This window comes from Excalfactoria chinensis, chromosome 17 (genome assembly GCF_039878825.1).
Source record: "Excalfactoria chinensis isolate bCotChi1 chromosome 17, bCotChi1.hap2, whole genome shotgun sequence".
Classification (NCBI taxonomy): Eukaryota; Metazoa; Chordata; class Aves; order Galliformes; family Phasianidae; genus Excalfactoria; species Excalfactoria chinensis.
In genome coordinates this window covers 1,003,710-1,017,278 of record NC_092841.1, presented here as the reverse complement: position 1 = coordinate 1,017,278, position 13,569 = coordinate 1,003,710, and the positions used below count along the sequence as shown (strand labels likewise).

At 48.3% G+C, this 13,569-nt stretch overlaps 1 protein-coding gene and 1 non-coding gene across 2 annotated transcripts in view; both read right to left on the bottom strand.

The window, feature by feature from the left end:
• DNAH9 (dynein axonemal heavy chain 9) overlaps positions 1-13,569 on the bottom strand; it is a 164,745-nt gene that overhangs the window by 68,043 nt on the left and 83,133 nt on the right. Inside the window, exons 49-51 of the mRNA XM_072351683.1 lie at positions 11,007-11,267; positions 7,081-7,506; positions 4,754-4,873 (exon numbers count right to left, since the gene is read on the bottom strand). Of these exons, the coding sequence (XP_072207784.1) occupies positions 4,754-4,873; positions 7,081-7,506; positions 11,007-11,267 (807 nt within the window). The remainder of the gene's footprint in view (positions 1-4,753; positions 4,874-7,080; positions 7,507-11,006; positions 11,268-13,569) is intronic.
• TRNAM-CAU (transfer RNA methionine (anticodon CAU)) lies at positions 9,586-9,657 on the bottom strand. Its single transcript has one exon. It is a non-coding gene; the product is annotated as a tRNA-Met (tRNA).

The window sequence follows — 13,569 nt, the reverse complement described above, 5'->3', positions numbered from 1 at the left end:
TTGTACATGGAAATGACAATACTACATACTTCCCTGTACCCTTTCTAGGTTACCTGCAGCCTTTTGACAGGCCAACCTGTTCGCATTCAGCATGTAAGATGGAGGCGCACCATAGATTTGGATTGATAGAATCATTATTTAGCTTTTGTTTCCCAGTTTTTCCTACCAATTCCAACCAACAGTCAGTTCGCCTTGCTGCCTCCAGACATGTGCTAGGCTGCTGTTTCTGAGAACTCTCCACAAGAGCTCTTATGTGAGTGGCAACAGTGCAATTAAGACCTATCAGTGTAAATCTATGTATCTATGATTCTATGATTCTAAATGCATGATTAGGATTCATTTTTCCTGGCTGCATTATTTTGCATTTGTCATCACTAAATCTCATCTACCTCATTCGATGTCTTCACTCACAAACCTCACCATCAGCCACCTCTCTTTGCTGGTCCACATGTCCCTAGACACTCCTTGGTCCCCTGGATCATCTTCTCTACATCACGTATACTTCATCAGATGCCAAACTAAAATCAGGGCACCTTAAAAGTATGTCTTGTCTTCATCCACTTGGTATATTTTCCAATCCAAAGCAACCACTGCTTGTGTATACTTAGGTTTCTTCTTCATATTTGTTTCAAGTCTAGGAGCCTAATTCTTGCCCAGTCACATAGATGACACATTGTGGATGCCAAATGAAACACACATCAGCAAGAGCTGTCAGGATCTATTCCAAGATCAAAGCCAGAGATGAGAGAAAAGAAGGTATGCATTGCCCAGCAGTAACCTGGATCCAAATTCCTTGCATGCATTGCAAACCAGATCCATTTTTGATAGCTGCAGTAGCAAACAGGTCTTTAAAAACAGTTAGTGGCATCGGCTCTGACATGCCCTGCTCTCCTGCACTGACAGCTGTGCTCAGAGCTCCCATACTGACCTCTGCTCGCAGCTCCAGCCATTCACCAGCAGGCACACGCTGCTTGGAGGGACCCAGGGAGCCTCTGCAGGATGCACTGCTCTGGGGGCTCACACACCACTAAAGGGGCTGTGAAGTCCTTCCAGCTTTTCTGGCTCAGTCACATTGGCTTAAGAGAACTCAGATGGAGGAAGCAGCAGAAAGATCATTCATGAGCTTCATTTGCAGCATTAGGAGAGCACGACTCAAAACTCTTTCCAAATCTTTGCATTTAGAGACACCACAGCATCAGACACTGAATGGGACAGATACCTGTTTTAATTCCCTTGTTTGCTGTTGCACTCTTCTAGGCTGCATGCTTGTTGGAGCAGCAGGAGAGTCTCCAGAGGGTTTGTATGTGTGTGTATGTATTTATCCCCTGGCAAAGCCATAACGCAAACAGTCTCAGCCCATCTTCTCCTGCTTTACAAAAGCCCAGTGTTGACACTGGCCTCCCTCAGACTCAGTCTCCTATCTGTTCTCAGCATTTGTGACCGTTATACTGAAATATTCACCCAGCACAGCAAGGCTGGCGTGTGCAGCTACAGATGAACAGCATCTGTCCTTCTCCTGGACATCACCTTCCTCACTGTAGTAAAGACTGCAGTGCTCATGCAATGCTCCAGTTTCATATGATGCTAGAGGCAGGAACAGAGATCTGCTTCTGCCTGGCTCTGCTTTCCCTAATGAGGAAAGGAAAAGTGATTTTCAACCTGTTGCTGCAGGAGGGACAGCATGCCCTGGCACAGGCCACCTCAGTTATGCAGTAGGGAGAAGGTCTCCACACTCCCAAAAGTGAAGCAAAAGTGTTTTCCAAGTCCATTTCCCTGGGCATCACCTCTGCAGGCACAGGAGGATGTGATGGATCGTGGTCCCTGCCACAGCAATGTGCTGCACTCAAGTAGAAGTCCAAATTCAATCTAAATGAAAATGGCTTAGGATCGTCAGCAGGGGCTGGTAGGGCTGAAAAATAATGATCACAATTAAAAGTAGAAAGCCTGAAGCCCGGCAGTGTCCTTTACCTGCCCCAAAATAGCAACACCTTCATCTACCATGATACACACATATGCTAAAGCATCTTCATTTTTCCTGTTAGTATTTATTTGCTCCTCTATGACGAGCTTCATGGAAAGACACAAAACCCCCAAATCCCATCACTGAAACATTCTCCTCTTGTAAGAGCCTGAAGGAATTGCAGGAAGGACCCACATTCCCACCTGGGAAGCGGATGGGGCCGCATGGTGCTTTTGTTTGTTCACACAACAGCAAAGGGGAATGGCTTTTATCCGTAACCAGCTTCAAATCGCTGTAACAGCTTCAAGATTTCCAAGTCTGCGACTGTGCTTTTTGCAAAGGTTTGACAGCAAAAAGGGCTCTTTCCTAAATCAGCCACCAGAGCACTTGGAGAGGGAAGCAGAGAGACTCTGAAGAGAAAGCAATTGAACTGTAACACAAAACGAATCGTCAGCCAAACAAAGGGGAACTGAGCAACGAGTAACTCAGCAACAAAGGATGGAGTCCACAACCAGCAAATCACTTGACCAAGCTCTGCTTATATGCAGGTCCTGCTCATCAGCCTGTGAGGAGTCCCAGCTAATTAGTGAGCGAATGAAGGTGCTCAAATGCAAATATATTCCTACAGCTGTTAGTTCTCTGAGACTACAGAGCCCAGGACACAAACCCAGCACTAGCTGACCAGGGATAGGCAGACATCAATGCAAAAACCTCAACTTCAACCAAAGGAAGGTCTTCAAATATGTATTCCAATGTCTTATCTTGATTTCAGATCAGGACACTTTCTTTCAGAGGAAATTACTAAACCTTAAGAATCACGTAGCAACACTTACCTCTAGTGACAATGCACCTCGTTAAAGTACTTCTCATTTTGTTATTCAAGGACAGCTTTGCAAACATGCTAAACCCTCAAAAAGAAGCAGTTTTCGGTTGCACCTCAATGAAGAACTCGTTTTAAGCCCCAAATCCACATGCTAAGCATGCACCCGTAAGAAATCAGGCTCTGTTTGTTACAGTGCTACTAATGGAGGTGAAATTAAGCCACATTCAGTGTAAAACATAGGCACACGTGCGTATGTATTTCTATGAAAAGAAACGAACCCACCATTTCTGTTTCTCTTCCTCAAAACATTTTCTTCTTCTACCTTGTATTTACTGACTCCTACATGACTCAGAGCCACAATCCATCTCCACATCACATTAGCAGGATTTCGTTTGGCTGTGGAAAGGCACAGGGAAATATCCTGCAAAATCCCTCCAGAAATAGAAGCGGCTCTTTCGAACAAAAAAACCACTTTCCTGTTTTAATTAAAGGTTTTGGAAGCATTCAGTGAGATTTAACCTGAAGAACATGAAAGCATTAAAGTCCTTCTGTGGCCGCATGAAAGAGATCTCCATCAGCACAGGAAAAGACTTATCTGCTGTTTGTCTTTGACCCCTCTATCTGAGCACATCACAGCCCTGATTGCAAAGCAGTGCCTGTGCCACAGCAGCGCTGTGCGCCCACTTCCCAGGGAGGCACATACAGATTAAAGAACAAAGCATGTTTTGTTTGTTTGCTCTTTGTTTTTAAAGTTTACTGCTACCAAACCATGCAGGTGGGGGAGTTGGGAAGTTTTCTGAGTGCATTCAAATGCCCGTGAAAACTCACCTGAAATCCAGGCTAAGGCAATTTGCTGAAGGTCACCTAAGAAGGTGTAAGAGCAAGAAACAGAATCCAGCACAGTGCTATGCTTAAATCATTTGGCTCTATTTCTCTTTCTCATTGCAGTGGGATAGAGGACCACTTTATATACAAACCATAGGCCAGCACAGCCACAGTCTGGTAAAACAAGCAGAGATATCTGCATCCAGCAGCACTTCTAGAAATACTTTTGTATTCTAAGCTACAAATGGCCTCACCGGCAACAGCAGCTGCTCCTACAAGAGAGACTGAGAACAACTTCCAGCCCTAAACACATGCAGACCAAGCAGGATGCTCTCCTGGGGACATGGGGCCAGACTCTCTCAGGAGAGTGGTTTGAATGCAGCATCTTCCCTGCTCTGGAAGATGCATCTCTCCTTCAGTACCCTCATAAGGACTGGGTGGTCAGGACGGGGCCAAGCACTTCATGGACCTCAGCCACCTCTCTGGCACTGCAGCTCCAGCCCTTCTGCCTGTGGGACCACCTCCTGACGCCCCATTTCCTTGCATCACACAGCCAGCACAGAACCCAAAATGCAAAGCACGAGGGGCACCTGCAGTGCTGCATGAAGCTGGGGCTCCAGCCAGCAGCACAGTAGGAACAGAAGCCGTTATCTTGTATCTGTGAAGCAATGACAAGAGCATCGCCCAGCAGAGGACCAGAGGCTGTGTGTAGTGAAGATACAACAGCCAGTGATGCACCCCGATGGACTGATAATGCTTTTTCAGAGCTCTTCACCGTTTGCTTTTTGTTAGCTTCAAAACCTGCAAAGCTTCTCATATATTCCCACTTTTCTTTTTACCGTATATCTCTGTGCTGTATAGTTTTGGTCCCATCAGTACTTGATCATTCAATTGAATTACAAAAAGGACATGAGAACAGTGATGAGAGCACAGTGTCTCTTCAAGCACACGCACTGCCTACCACACGCTATGGAAACAGCCAATGCAAATTCCTTTTCATTACTAAAAACTTGCTGCAGAGCAGGAAATGTAATGCATTCCATGAAGATTAGAGGCTGTGAAGTACTGTGCACACGGCCAGCATCTCAGCAGCACCTGACGTCTCCCATTGATGCTGCTGCCAACCCCCATCTGCTGCCACTCACCAGCCAGTTTGCAAGAGTGATGGTACATGCTGTAGCTTCAGCTTCTTGCTGACACTTGAGTTTGTCAGAAGTGGCCTTCTCAAACTTGGCTGTCAGCTTTCCCAGGTTCTCGTTGAGGCGCTGAGTATGAAAGAAAGGGAAAAACAGCAGAGTCTTAAGGAAACTTTCTGCAGCCTTCAGGCAGGGAGAGCCACGCTCCACCACATCGCACACGGCCTGGTTGGCACCTGGGATGAAGCACAGAGCAGTGGTGAGCTCTGCAGCTTCATCAACTGCTTACCCAATGCTGTGTCATCTGCACAGGGCAGAGACAACACAAAAAGGCATTTATCCACAGGCTCTGCCCTGGTGTGAACATGAATAGGGAAAGATAGGCCAACTGGTGCCGACGGCAAGTAAGGCAGCTAAGAAAAGACAATTCTCTGCTTCCCGATGCTGTAGCCACTTTGGTTGCAGTCCAAGGCTCTACTGGTCTCGAGTTGTTGCTCAAAACCTCAGGTGGCTCCACAAAGAGCTGGAGGTATGCTGGAGCCACCTCCAAGCTGTATCTGCTGCATTGTGTGTCATGCACATGTTAGCTGGGACTAGCACATGTTTGAATAGGCTGTGAAGCACTTCAGGGCTGGGATGGGGCACAAAGAGCCCAAACCACCTGAAAAACCCCCGTGATACTAAAGTAGGGCCTTTGGCTTGGACAGCACTGCTTACATTTCAGTCTCAAACAAGACAGCAGCTCCCACAAGGACTGGGAGCCTTTCAGTTCTGATAAGAGAACCAGAAGCAGTAACTGATTTTATCTGTACCCAGTGCAAAATGCTTAAGGCTAACTGCCTGTAAATCACTTGAACACTGCTTGAGCTATGCACTAGAAACAAACTTGAAAATGAAAAAGGATTATTTTAGGGCTATCTGTAGCTCTCCAGTATCTTAGAAAACACAAAGTGGTCTTTTCTCAAACTGCTTTGGAACCAATAGCACAAAAAGTTTATATCTGCGTGCATACAAATGCATGTGCATATAAATTACATACTCACATAGACATAAAACCCTATTTCAGATGCATGATCTGATAGAAGAGCATCTAGGTGTCCCACCAGTCACACTGCAGTAACAGTAACGTGTGCCAGCAGTGGGCTGCTAAACCCCAGAGAGAGCCATCCTCCTTCCCATAGTACTGCCTCTTTAAAAAAACAAACTAGTAATAATAGCTAGACATTAAGGCTTTGGGAACAGACAGAATAATGGAAAGCAAACAGTTCCCTAACACCCTATTTCACATCTGAGATGGGAAAAGGAGACCTCTGAAAACCCATCTGTGACTGGGTGCTGTACGTGTCGTACCTGCAGCATGAGGAGGCTACTGGAGTGCTCGGTAGAATTGTTTTAATATACTTTTAATTAAAAGCACAGTAAGAACTTCAAGATTAAGCCCTAAGAGTCAGCAAGAGAGCTGGATACTTCTTATCATGAAGATGCGCAGGGGAAGAGGTGTGTACTGATACCATGCTGCTGTGGGGGGAAAAAACCAAGCTGACATTATTTATGGGAAGAAATCTGGGAGCCCTGCTGACTGCACACTTCAGTTTTGAAAAGGGGATTCTGTATTAAATGTGCCGTCAGTATGAAAGCACAGCCCTGGAGGACCCACCCATCACCAAGAGGGATCCCAGATCCACAGCACCTTGGAAGGCAGGTTCTGTAGGTTGCTCCTGTGTCTGCGTACACAGGTTGCTACCTGCAGGCACTGGCCAGGGATCTGGGGAATGGCTGCTCTCTGTAGGATCAACTTTCAATCACAGTCATTTCACCTATTCAGTGATGCCTTTCTATCCTTAAGCCGAGGATGATGCAAAGACATGCCGGCAGGGAGCTGTGCTGGGACAAATTAGCAGACTCTGCTGGAGGAGTCTTCATCCTGCAGAGCATCATCAGGTTCTGCTGTCCAGAGCCAGCTGCCAGCCCTGCTCCCTGCTCAGCACACCAGATCTCTCACTGCTCTGAGATAACGAGTTTTCTGAGGACTTGTTAGTAGAGACAAATCACATCTTAAAAGTTAGGTAGGAATAATAAGAATTAATAATTAGCCATCCTATTAAGGCGCAAGCAAGGAGTGGAGCCTGGGGATGAAACGTATAAAGCAGCAATAAAAGGCAGATAAAAACCCTACAACTTGCTCAACCCTCAGATCCACCTGCTTAAAAATACATGAGGGTGGAGAAGCAGCTTTCCCCAGAGCAGAGGATTTCTCGCCAGAGCAGAGACTTGCACGATAGGTCCCGCTCGCAGGTGAGCCCATGCCACGGCTTGCTGTGCTCTTACACACTTACTGCAATTTTGGCCTTGATGCTGCCCAGCTTGTCCTGGGCGGCCGCCAGCTCAGCGTTGGCTCTATTCAGGGCCTGCCGCTTGGGCTCCACGTCGCAGTAGACCTCGTGGAAGCGCACGATATTCAGCACCCATGAGCAGAGACCGGCTGCTGCGTAGGACTTGGTGGTTACGAATTCAGGCTTAAACTGGGGATCCTCTAAATACGGCTGGAGGGCTTTGAGGCAGTTCTCATGGATGTTCTCCTTGTCAAACTTGATCAAGGAGTCCAGGAATCCATCCACCCTGGCCATGGTGGCTCTCGCTGCCTTCCAGCTCCTGTCCTTGGGAATCTTTCCTCCCGGGGCCATCAGCACCATCACAGCAGCAGTGACATTGCTGACAGCAGGAGGTGGTGACCCAAAGGATTTCAGTTCCGTCAGGTTCTTCTGAAAAGGGAAAATGAAGTCATTAGACATAAGCAAACAGGTTTTCTCTTTGTTTCACTGCTAATACACTCAGGCATCCAAAATACCGATCTGATAAATTGATTTTGCTCCCTTGAAAGTGAATGACTCTCAATAACCAACGTGCATGTTTATGGCACGTGTTCCACTCCCACACTTAGCTCCTGGTTTCCCAGGACCAGCACAGCACACTCTTCCTTTCCACACTCCCAACCCTTCCCTCGGCCCAGGGCTCTGCAGAACTGCTCTGGTAGAATGGGACAAGGACAAGAGAAACCCTTCCAGATAACAACCTCTATATAGCATTCTCCAGCCCCACTAAGACTGCCTTGCAGGGCAGCTCATGCTCCCTTGATGCTCAGCCTCTCCCTGTGCCAGAGACACTGGCATTACAATTTGTATGCAGCCGTGTCTCCATCATCCAGCCTCAATTCAGGCACTTCAACCGATGCTCATTAGCAGAGCAGTCCCCGCATGAGAAAGCTGCTTGGCTCTCAAAAGGGACAGGCTGATTCCTGGAGGCATGCTTGACCTTCCCTGCTGCCAAGCCAGGCAGTTTGAGTGCATCTCTAACAGCAGGCAGGTCAAATCTTGACCTAAGCACAAAACCCTGCTAACACCCGAATCTCTTTGTGCACACACAAGTCAGCTTCTCCATGGGAAAAAAAAAAAACAGCACAGGTGAATTTGCTGTTCTCAGATCCCAGGCTGTAGCCAAAACAAGGACAAGGGCTAGAATCAATACCCATTTAAGAAAAATCTATGAATTCCTGGGTTTTTTTGTTCCTGTTTTTACCAGCTTTCAGTAACTTCTAATCTGCATTCTCTGATGTTCTGCTTCCATCAGTTTGTCTGCTGAAGCAAGTTTGGTACCTCTAAGCATTTGTTTTTGGGAGAAAGGTGTCAACTACGAAGCTGTCACCAAACACGCTGTCTGCTTGCTGCTTGCTTTGTTAATAATCAAGCTGACAGAGACAGACCCCTGGGAGCTGGGAGCACTTGCGGTATAAAGTGTCTCTAATTAATGTGCTCAGTGACATGGAGCTGACTGTGGGCACAGAGCATCACCACAGAAAGCTCTCCTCCATCCCAAGTCTCTGCTTGGCTGGATGCAGGCAGTGCTCTGGTGCTTGGGGTGGCAGCGATAGCTTTGACATCAGTCCTTCTTCAACCTCTGTCTCCCTGGTAATGGGATGCTGAGCTGGTGCGTGTGCCATCATTGCCTCCAAAACAGGAGAGTGGGCTGCACAGATCCATGATATCCCATATCCTGTGTTCCAGGGCCTACAGGATGTGGGTGCTGAGAAAGAGCCCAGGTATACACAAGGCATGAGCAAACAGCACTGCGAGATGCAAAAGGGCCTTTTTCTTTATCTCCACAACCTGTTTTCCCATGTTTTCAAGCTAAGTATCATGTATGGATGTACATTTCTGATTTTGCAGGTCCTCTCTCTGCTGGGTCTGCAATAATCTATATGGCTTTCATCACGGTCCATGTGATAAATACCTTAATTACTATTTATATTTTTACACACATAAGTAACTCTCGTAGCCCAGAGGGTAGAGCATGGGACTGTTAATCCCAGGGTTGTGGGTTTGAGCCCCATGCTGGGTTCCAGGACTGCTGTGGTGATTGCTCAGGACAGGAGAGGCAGTGTGGAGAAATGCAAGGCAGAACTTTTTATTTATGCATCCATAGAGACACCCTAAATTGCCTCGCACTTTGCCTCAGACTCTCACTCTGCCACCAGACCCTGCAGAAGCTGTGAGCACTGAAGTGAAGGGATGCACGAGAAGCTGCAGCAGCTTCAGTTTGAACAAACCTGCAGTTGCTTCTCGGCTTAGAGAGCTCTGCTAAAGCTGCATGCGGGTATCTAGGAAAAAAACAGCAACCTTATGCAAATCCAACATGAAACCAGAAGTAGCGAGGGTGCAGACACGACCCCTTTGTACAATCCTTTCAATTCCAGGAGTAAGAGCCAAAACAGCACAGCCCCGCAGCACAGCCACACTGAAACAGAAAGGCTGGAGATCATCCAGTCCAACTGTGACACAAAAGCTTAGCAGAGGATGGTTTCGATCCATCGACCTCTGGGTTATGGGCCCAGCACGCTTCCGCTGCGCCACTCTGCTCCACCTCTGGGGAGCCAGCATTGCTTTGGAAGCCCATTCCTGATGACTCGTTTTGTTTCTAAGGCAGCGCTATGGTTTCAGGCATGACTGAGCCGTTCTGATCGTGGAGATAACTCTGATTTTCTGGCTGCACCTGGTGCACGGCCACATCTCTGCCTGCTGTGCAGCAGGAACCTGCTGCTCCAGGTGCTGCATTCACTGCAGCCAGGAGACCAATGCCAGGAATGTGTTGCTGGGTTATGTCTCAGTGCAGGGCTGCAAACAGGAACTCGTGGACCAGTCTAATTGTAAAAATCTTCCCAAAGTAACTAATCCTTCCTTAAATCAGTTCCTTTGGGACACCACTGGCTGCAGGAGGCCATCTCATGGTTATTGATTTCCCCACTGCCTTCTCCCTTTGGAGTGGTCCTGTCATATGGCCCCATCAAGAAGTCGTTCCATCCTAACACTGCTCAGCAACAGCTCTCTGCTGGATAAAGCCAAACACTGAGTGAGGCTCCAGCACCAGCCTTTTCTGTGTCAAGCAGAAAGCCAAGCCATGAGTGCACCTATGGGGCCATGCAGTGTGCATCATACACTGAGCAACATGCTCAGCAAAGCCTGAGAAATGCCTTAGATGAACAGAGGGCAGGAGGAATCCTGTCCCACACATGGAGACAGGAGGAGAAGACCAGGCCAGCCCCTGCACTCATACTGCTTTGTCCCTACAAGAGGAGGACATGAGCCCTCCCATCACAAGTTGCTTTCCAAAGTGATGGGCCATGTGGGGACCCAGAGGATGCCCACATTCACCAGTGTGAATGCCATCCTGTGGGGCTGGCCCAGCAGCTGCCTGTGCAAAGCCCTCAGACCCTGCTACACAGCTCTGTGCTGGGGAAAAGGCTCCAAGCAGCTGGACATTGAGTCTGCCTCACTAGTGTGTGGGTGGCATCCAGCTCCCACTGGGCTGATCGTGTGCTTGCATAATAACACCCAGAGCAAACACTGCTTTTGCTCTCTCTCACCGAAACAAAACACTACAGATTCTATAACAGTTCTGAAGCCTGGCATATCGCCTCTTCTCTGGGACCTGATAAGGGCAGCAGAGTGGTTTCCCACTCCTCAGGGGTCAGGAAGACAAGCAGTGGAGTCAGTGGAGAAAAGCTGCACACAAGGAACCCACCTCCACATCCTCCTGCCCTCTATGGCCATGGCTGAAGGGCAACTGAAGCAGCCTCTGGACCAAGTATGCACAACCCAGGAAGGAAGTGAAGCAGAATCAATACAACACCCCAAAACCTGGTCCAGAGGATAGCAGTGACAGACCCTACTGCAGACACGCCAGCTTTCTATGGCAGTCCCAGCCCTACCTTGTTGAGGGTGTTCAGAGCAGCCTGGGCAGCTGCCAGGGCAGGCTCAGCTCTGGCCAGATCCTCCTCACAGTCCTTCTGTTTCTGCTGTACCTCCTGGGTGATGAGGGCCACTTTCTGCTCCTCTTCATCAGCAGCTGCCTTCTCCCTGCTCACTTTCTCCGTCTCCACACCCACCACTTGGATTAGCTTATCAGCATCCTCATTCTTCTGCTTCAGCTCCACTTCCTGGGCTGCCAGCTTGGCCTTCAGGTCATCCACCTGGGGGAAAGAAATCCATGTCCGTGTGGATGCACAGCTGCTCAGCATCCTGCTTCCTCCACCCTGCCTAACAGCACAAGCCCACTTGAGTGGGGCCCAGCAATAGCTAACAGTATGGAGGGCCAATGTATAAAGCAAGCAATGTCTGGGAGTAAAGAAAAGCAATATTTCTGTTTGTCAGCAGGACACTGCAGTTCTGCTTCACTCCTGATTTCTCAGGTAAGGGATGGAGAGCCCATATGCATGGTGTACACACCACAGCAGGCTGCTAACAGGAACCCTGTAGGGAAGGAACTAGAACCAGCAGGATTTAATGCTAAGGATGTTGTCCCAGCCCTGTTCACTGCCTCTGCTGGGGAACTGGATAGAGGGAAATGTTGCTTTGAGCAGGATTTGCCAGGAAACAAGTAAAAGCCCTCATATTAGGTCTTCTTGGGATTACTTTTTCACAACACAGGAGCTTCACCACATCCTTGCAGCAAGCTGCTCTCATTGCAAAGCCAAATTCACACAGCTTTTTCCCATCTTTCAGTGCAAGAGCCATTGTTAGATTGTATCCTGGTGGATGAAAACCTTGACATGAGCCAGCAGAGTGCACTTGCAAATCAGAAGGCCAACTGTTCCCTGGGCTGCATCAACAGAGGGGTGGTAGTGGGCAGAGAGAGGACTGTCCCTCTCTGCTCTGCCCCATTGGGCCCCATCTGGAATATAAACACACAAAAGATGAGGAACTGTTGGAGTGGGTTCAGAGAAGGGCCATAAGGATGCTCAGAGGGCTGGAGCACCTCTGCTATGAAGAAAGGCTGAGGGAGCTGGGGGTACTCATCTGGGAGAAGAAAAGGCTCTGGGGAAACCCCAGTGCAGCTTTCCAGTACCTGCAGGGGCCTACAGGAAAGCAGGGGAGGGACTCTGTCAGGGAGTGTGGTGACGGGACAAGGGGTAACAGCTTTAAACTAAAAAAGAGAAGATTTAGGTTCAGTGTTAGGAGGAAATTCTCTACCCAGAGCTGCTCCGAGGACCCACACACCAGCAGCAGCTGAGGAGCCCTCTGAGCAATGGCTGCTGCACCTGCACAGCCGGGATGCTCACACTGGCTCTCACTTGAGGACAGAAGATTTCTTTCTAAAAGCTGTTCTGATGACTTTACACAGCCTCTGTGTGGACTGCGGAGTCTCTTGCTGTCCTGCTGTTGAGCTCATAAAGGATTGTTAATAGCTCCTGGGGTACAGCATTGCCATGTAAAAACTCACACCATGAGGGAAGTCAGATGCTTGTTTTTGTTCACAGTTCCGCTTTTATGCAAGAAGAGAGAGAGAACCACTTGGAACACACATAAACTGAAGCTATTGATGTTTGTCATCAGCTTCAAGTGGAGAGTGGTTTCTTAGGAATCTCATTGCACTCCTGCACTGCACACTTCATTTTCCACCTCCTGCTGCCCAGGGCTACAGCATTGCTTTAAACCAGCACAAAGATGCACCCGTAAATCCCAATAGCTCCAGACCCACGGGAGCACATAATCCCCTCAGTCAGCAGCCAGAGAGCAACCTCTCATGCAGCTCTGAGTCTTCTGAGATTGCAGGAAATTGAAATGGGAGGCTTTGCTGATTGCAGATCTGGCTTGTGACCTGCCCCAAATCAGTGCTCACGTGCTGGATGCACACACAGCTGGGAGCTCTATGGGTTTACATGACCACAACAAGGCAAACAAGGGATTATAGCCCACTAGCTCTCCATAGCTTTACAAAAGGAACAGATGTATACTCAGCCCTCAGCACTGACTGTAAGAACAGACAACGCCCTGACACAACCTGCTTTCAGCCAAGAACGTATTGTCAGGGTTAAAGAAAATGAAAATAAAAAGAAAAAAAATAATCAGGAAAATCAGTTAGAGCTCTGCTTGAAAGAATTCCTGATATCTCAATGCAGAGAAGCATGTGCTACAGTTACCTGCCCCACTGATCTGGGTTACCTGTTAATCCCCCAGCAGAAACAGAGCAGCCTGGGGCTGCAGTGTGGATCCTGGCACCCTGCTGGACCCTGTGGCAGCAGGACTCAGCATGCTGGGGGGACAGGGATGACTGGCAGCCTTCCTTACCTCCAGCGGGGTTTGGGAGCACACAAGAAAGTCATCACATTTTCCCAAGGAGGATAAAGCTCAAATGCAGCTGAGCAAGGGCAATTTAAATGTGTTTGTCCAGCAGATAGAAAGAACCAGCAGCTGTGCCTATATAACCAAACTCACTGTCTTCAGTGATTTCTTGGGGGTGGTGTTAGGAATACAGACTGGTGACCTTACTCC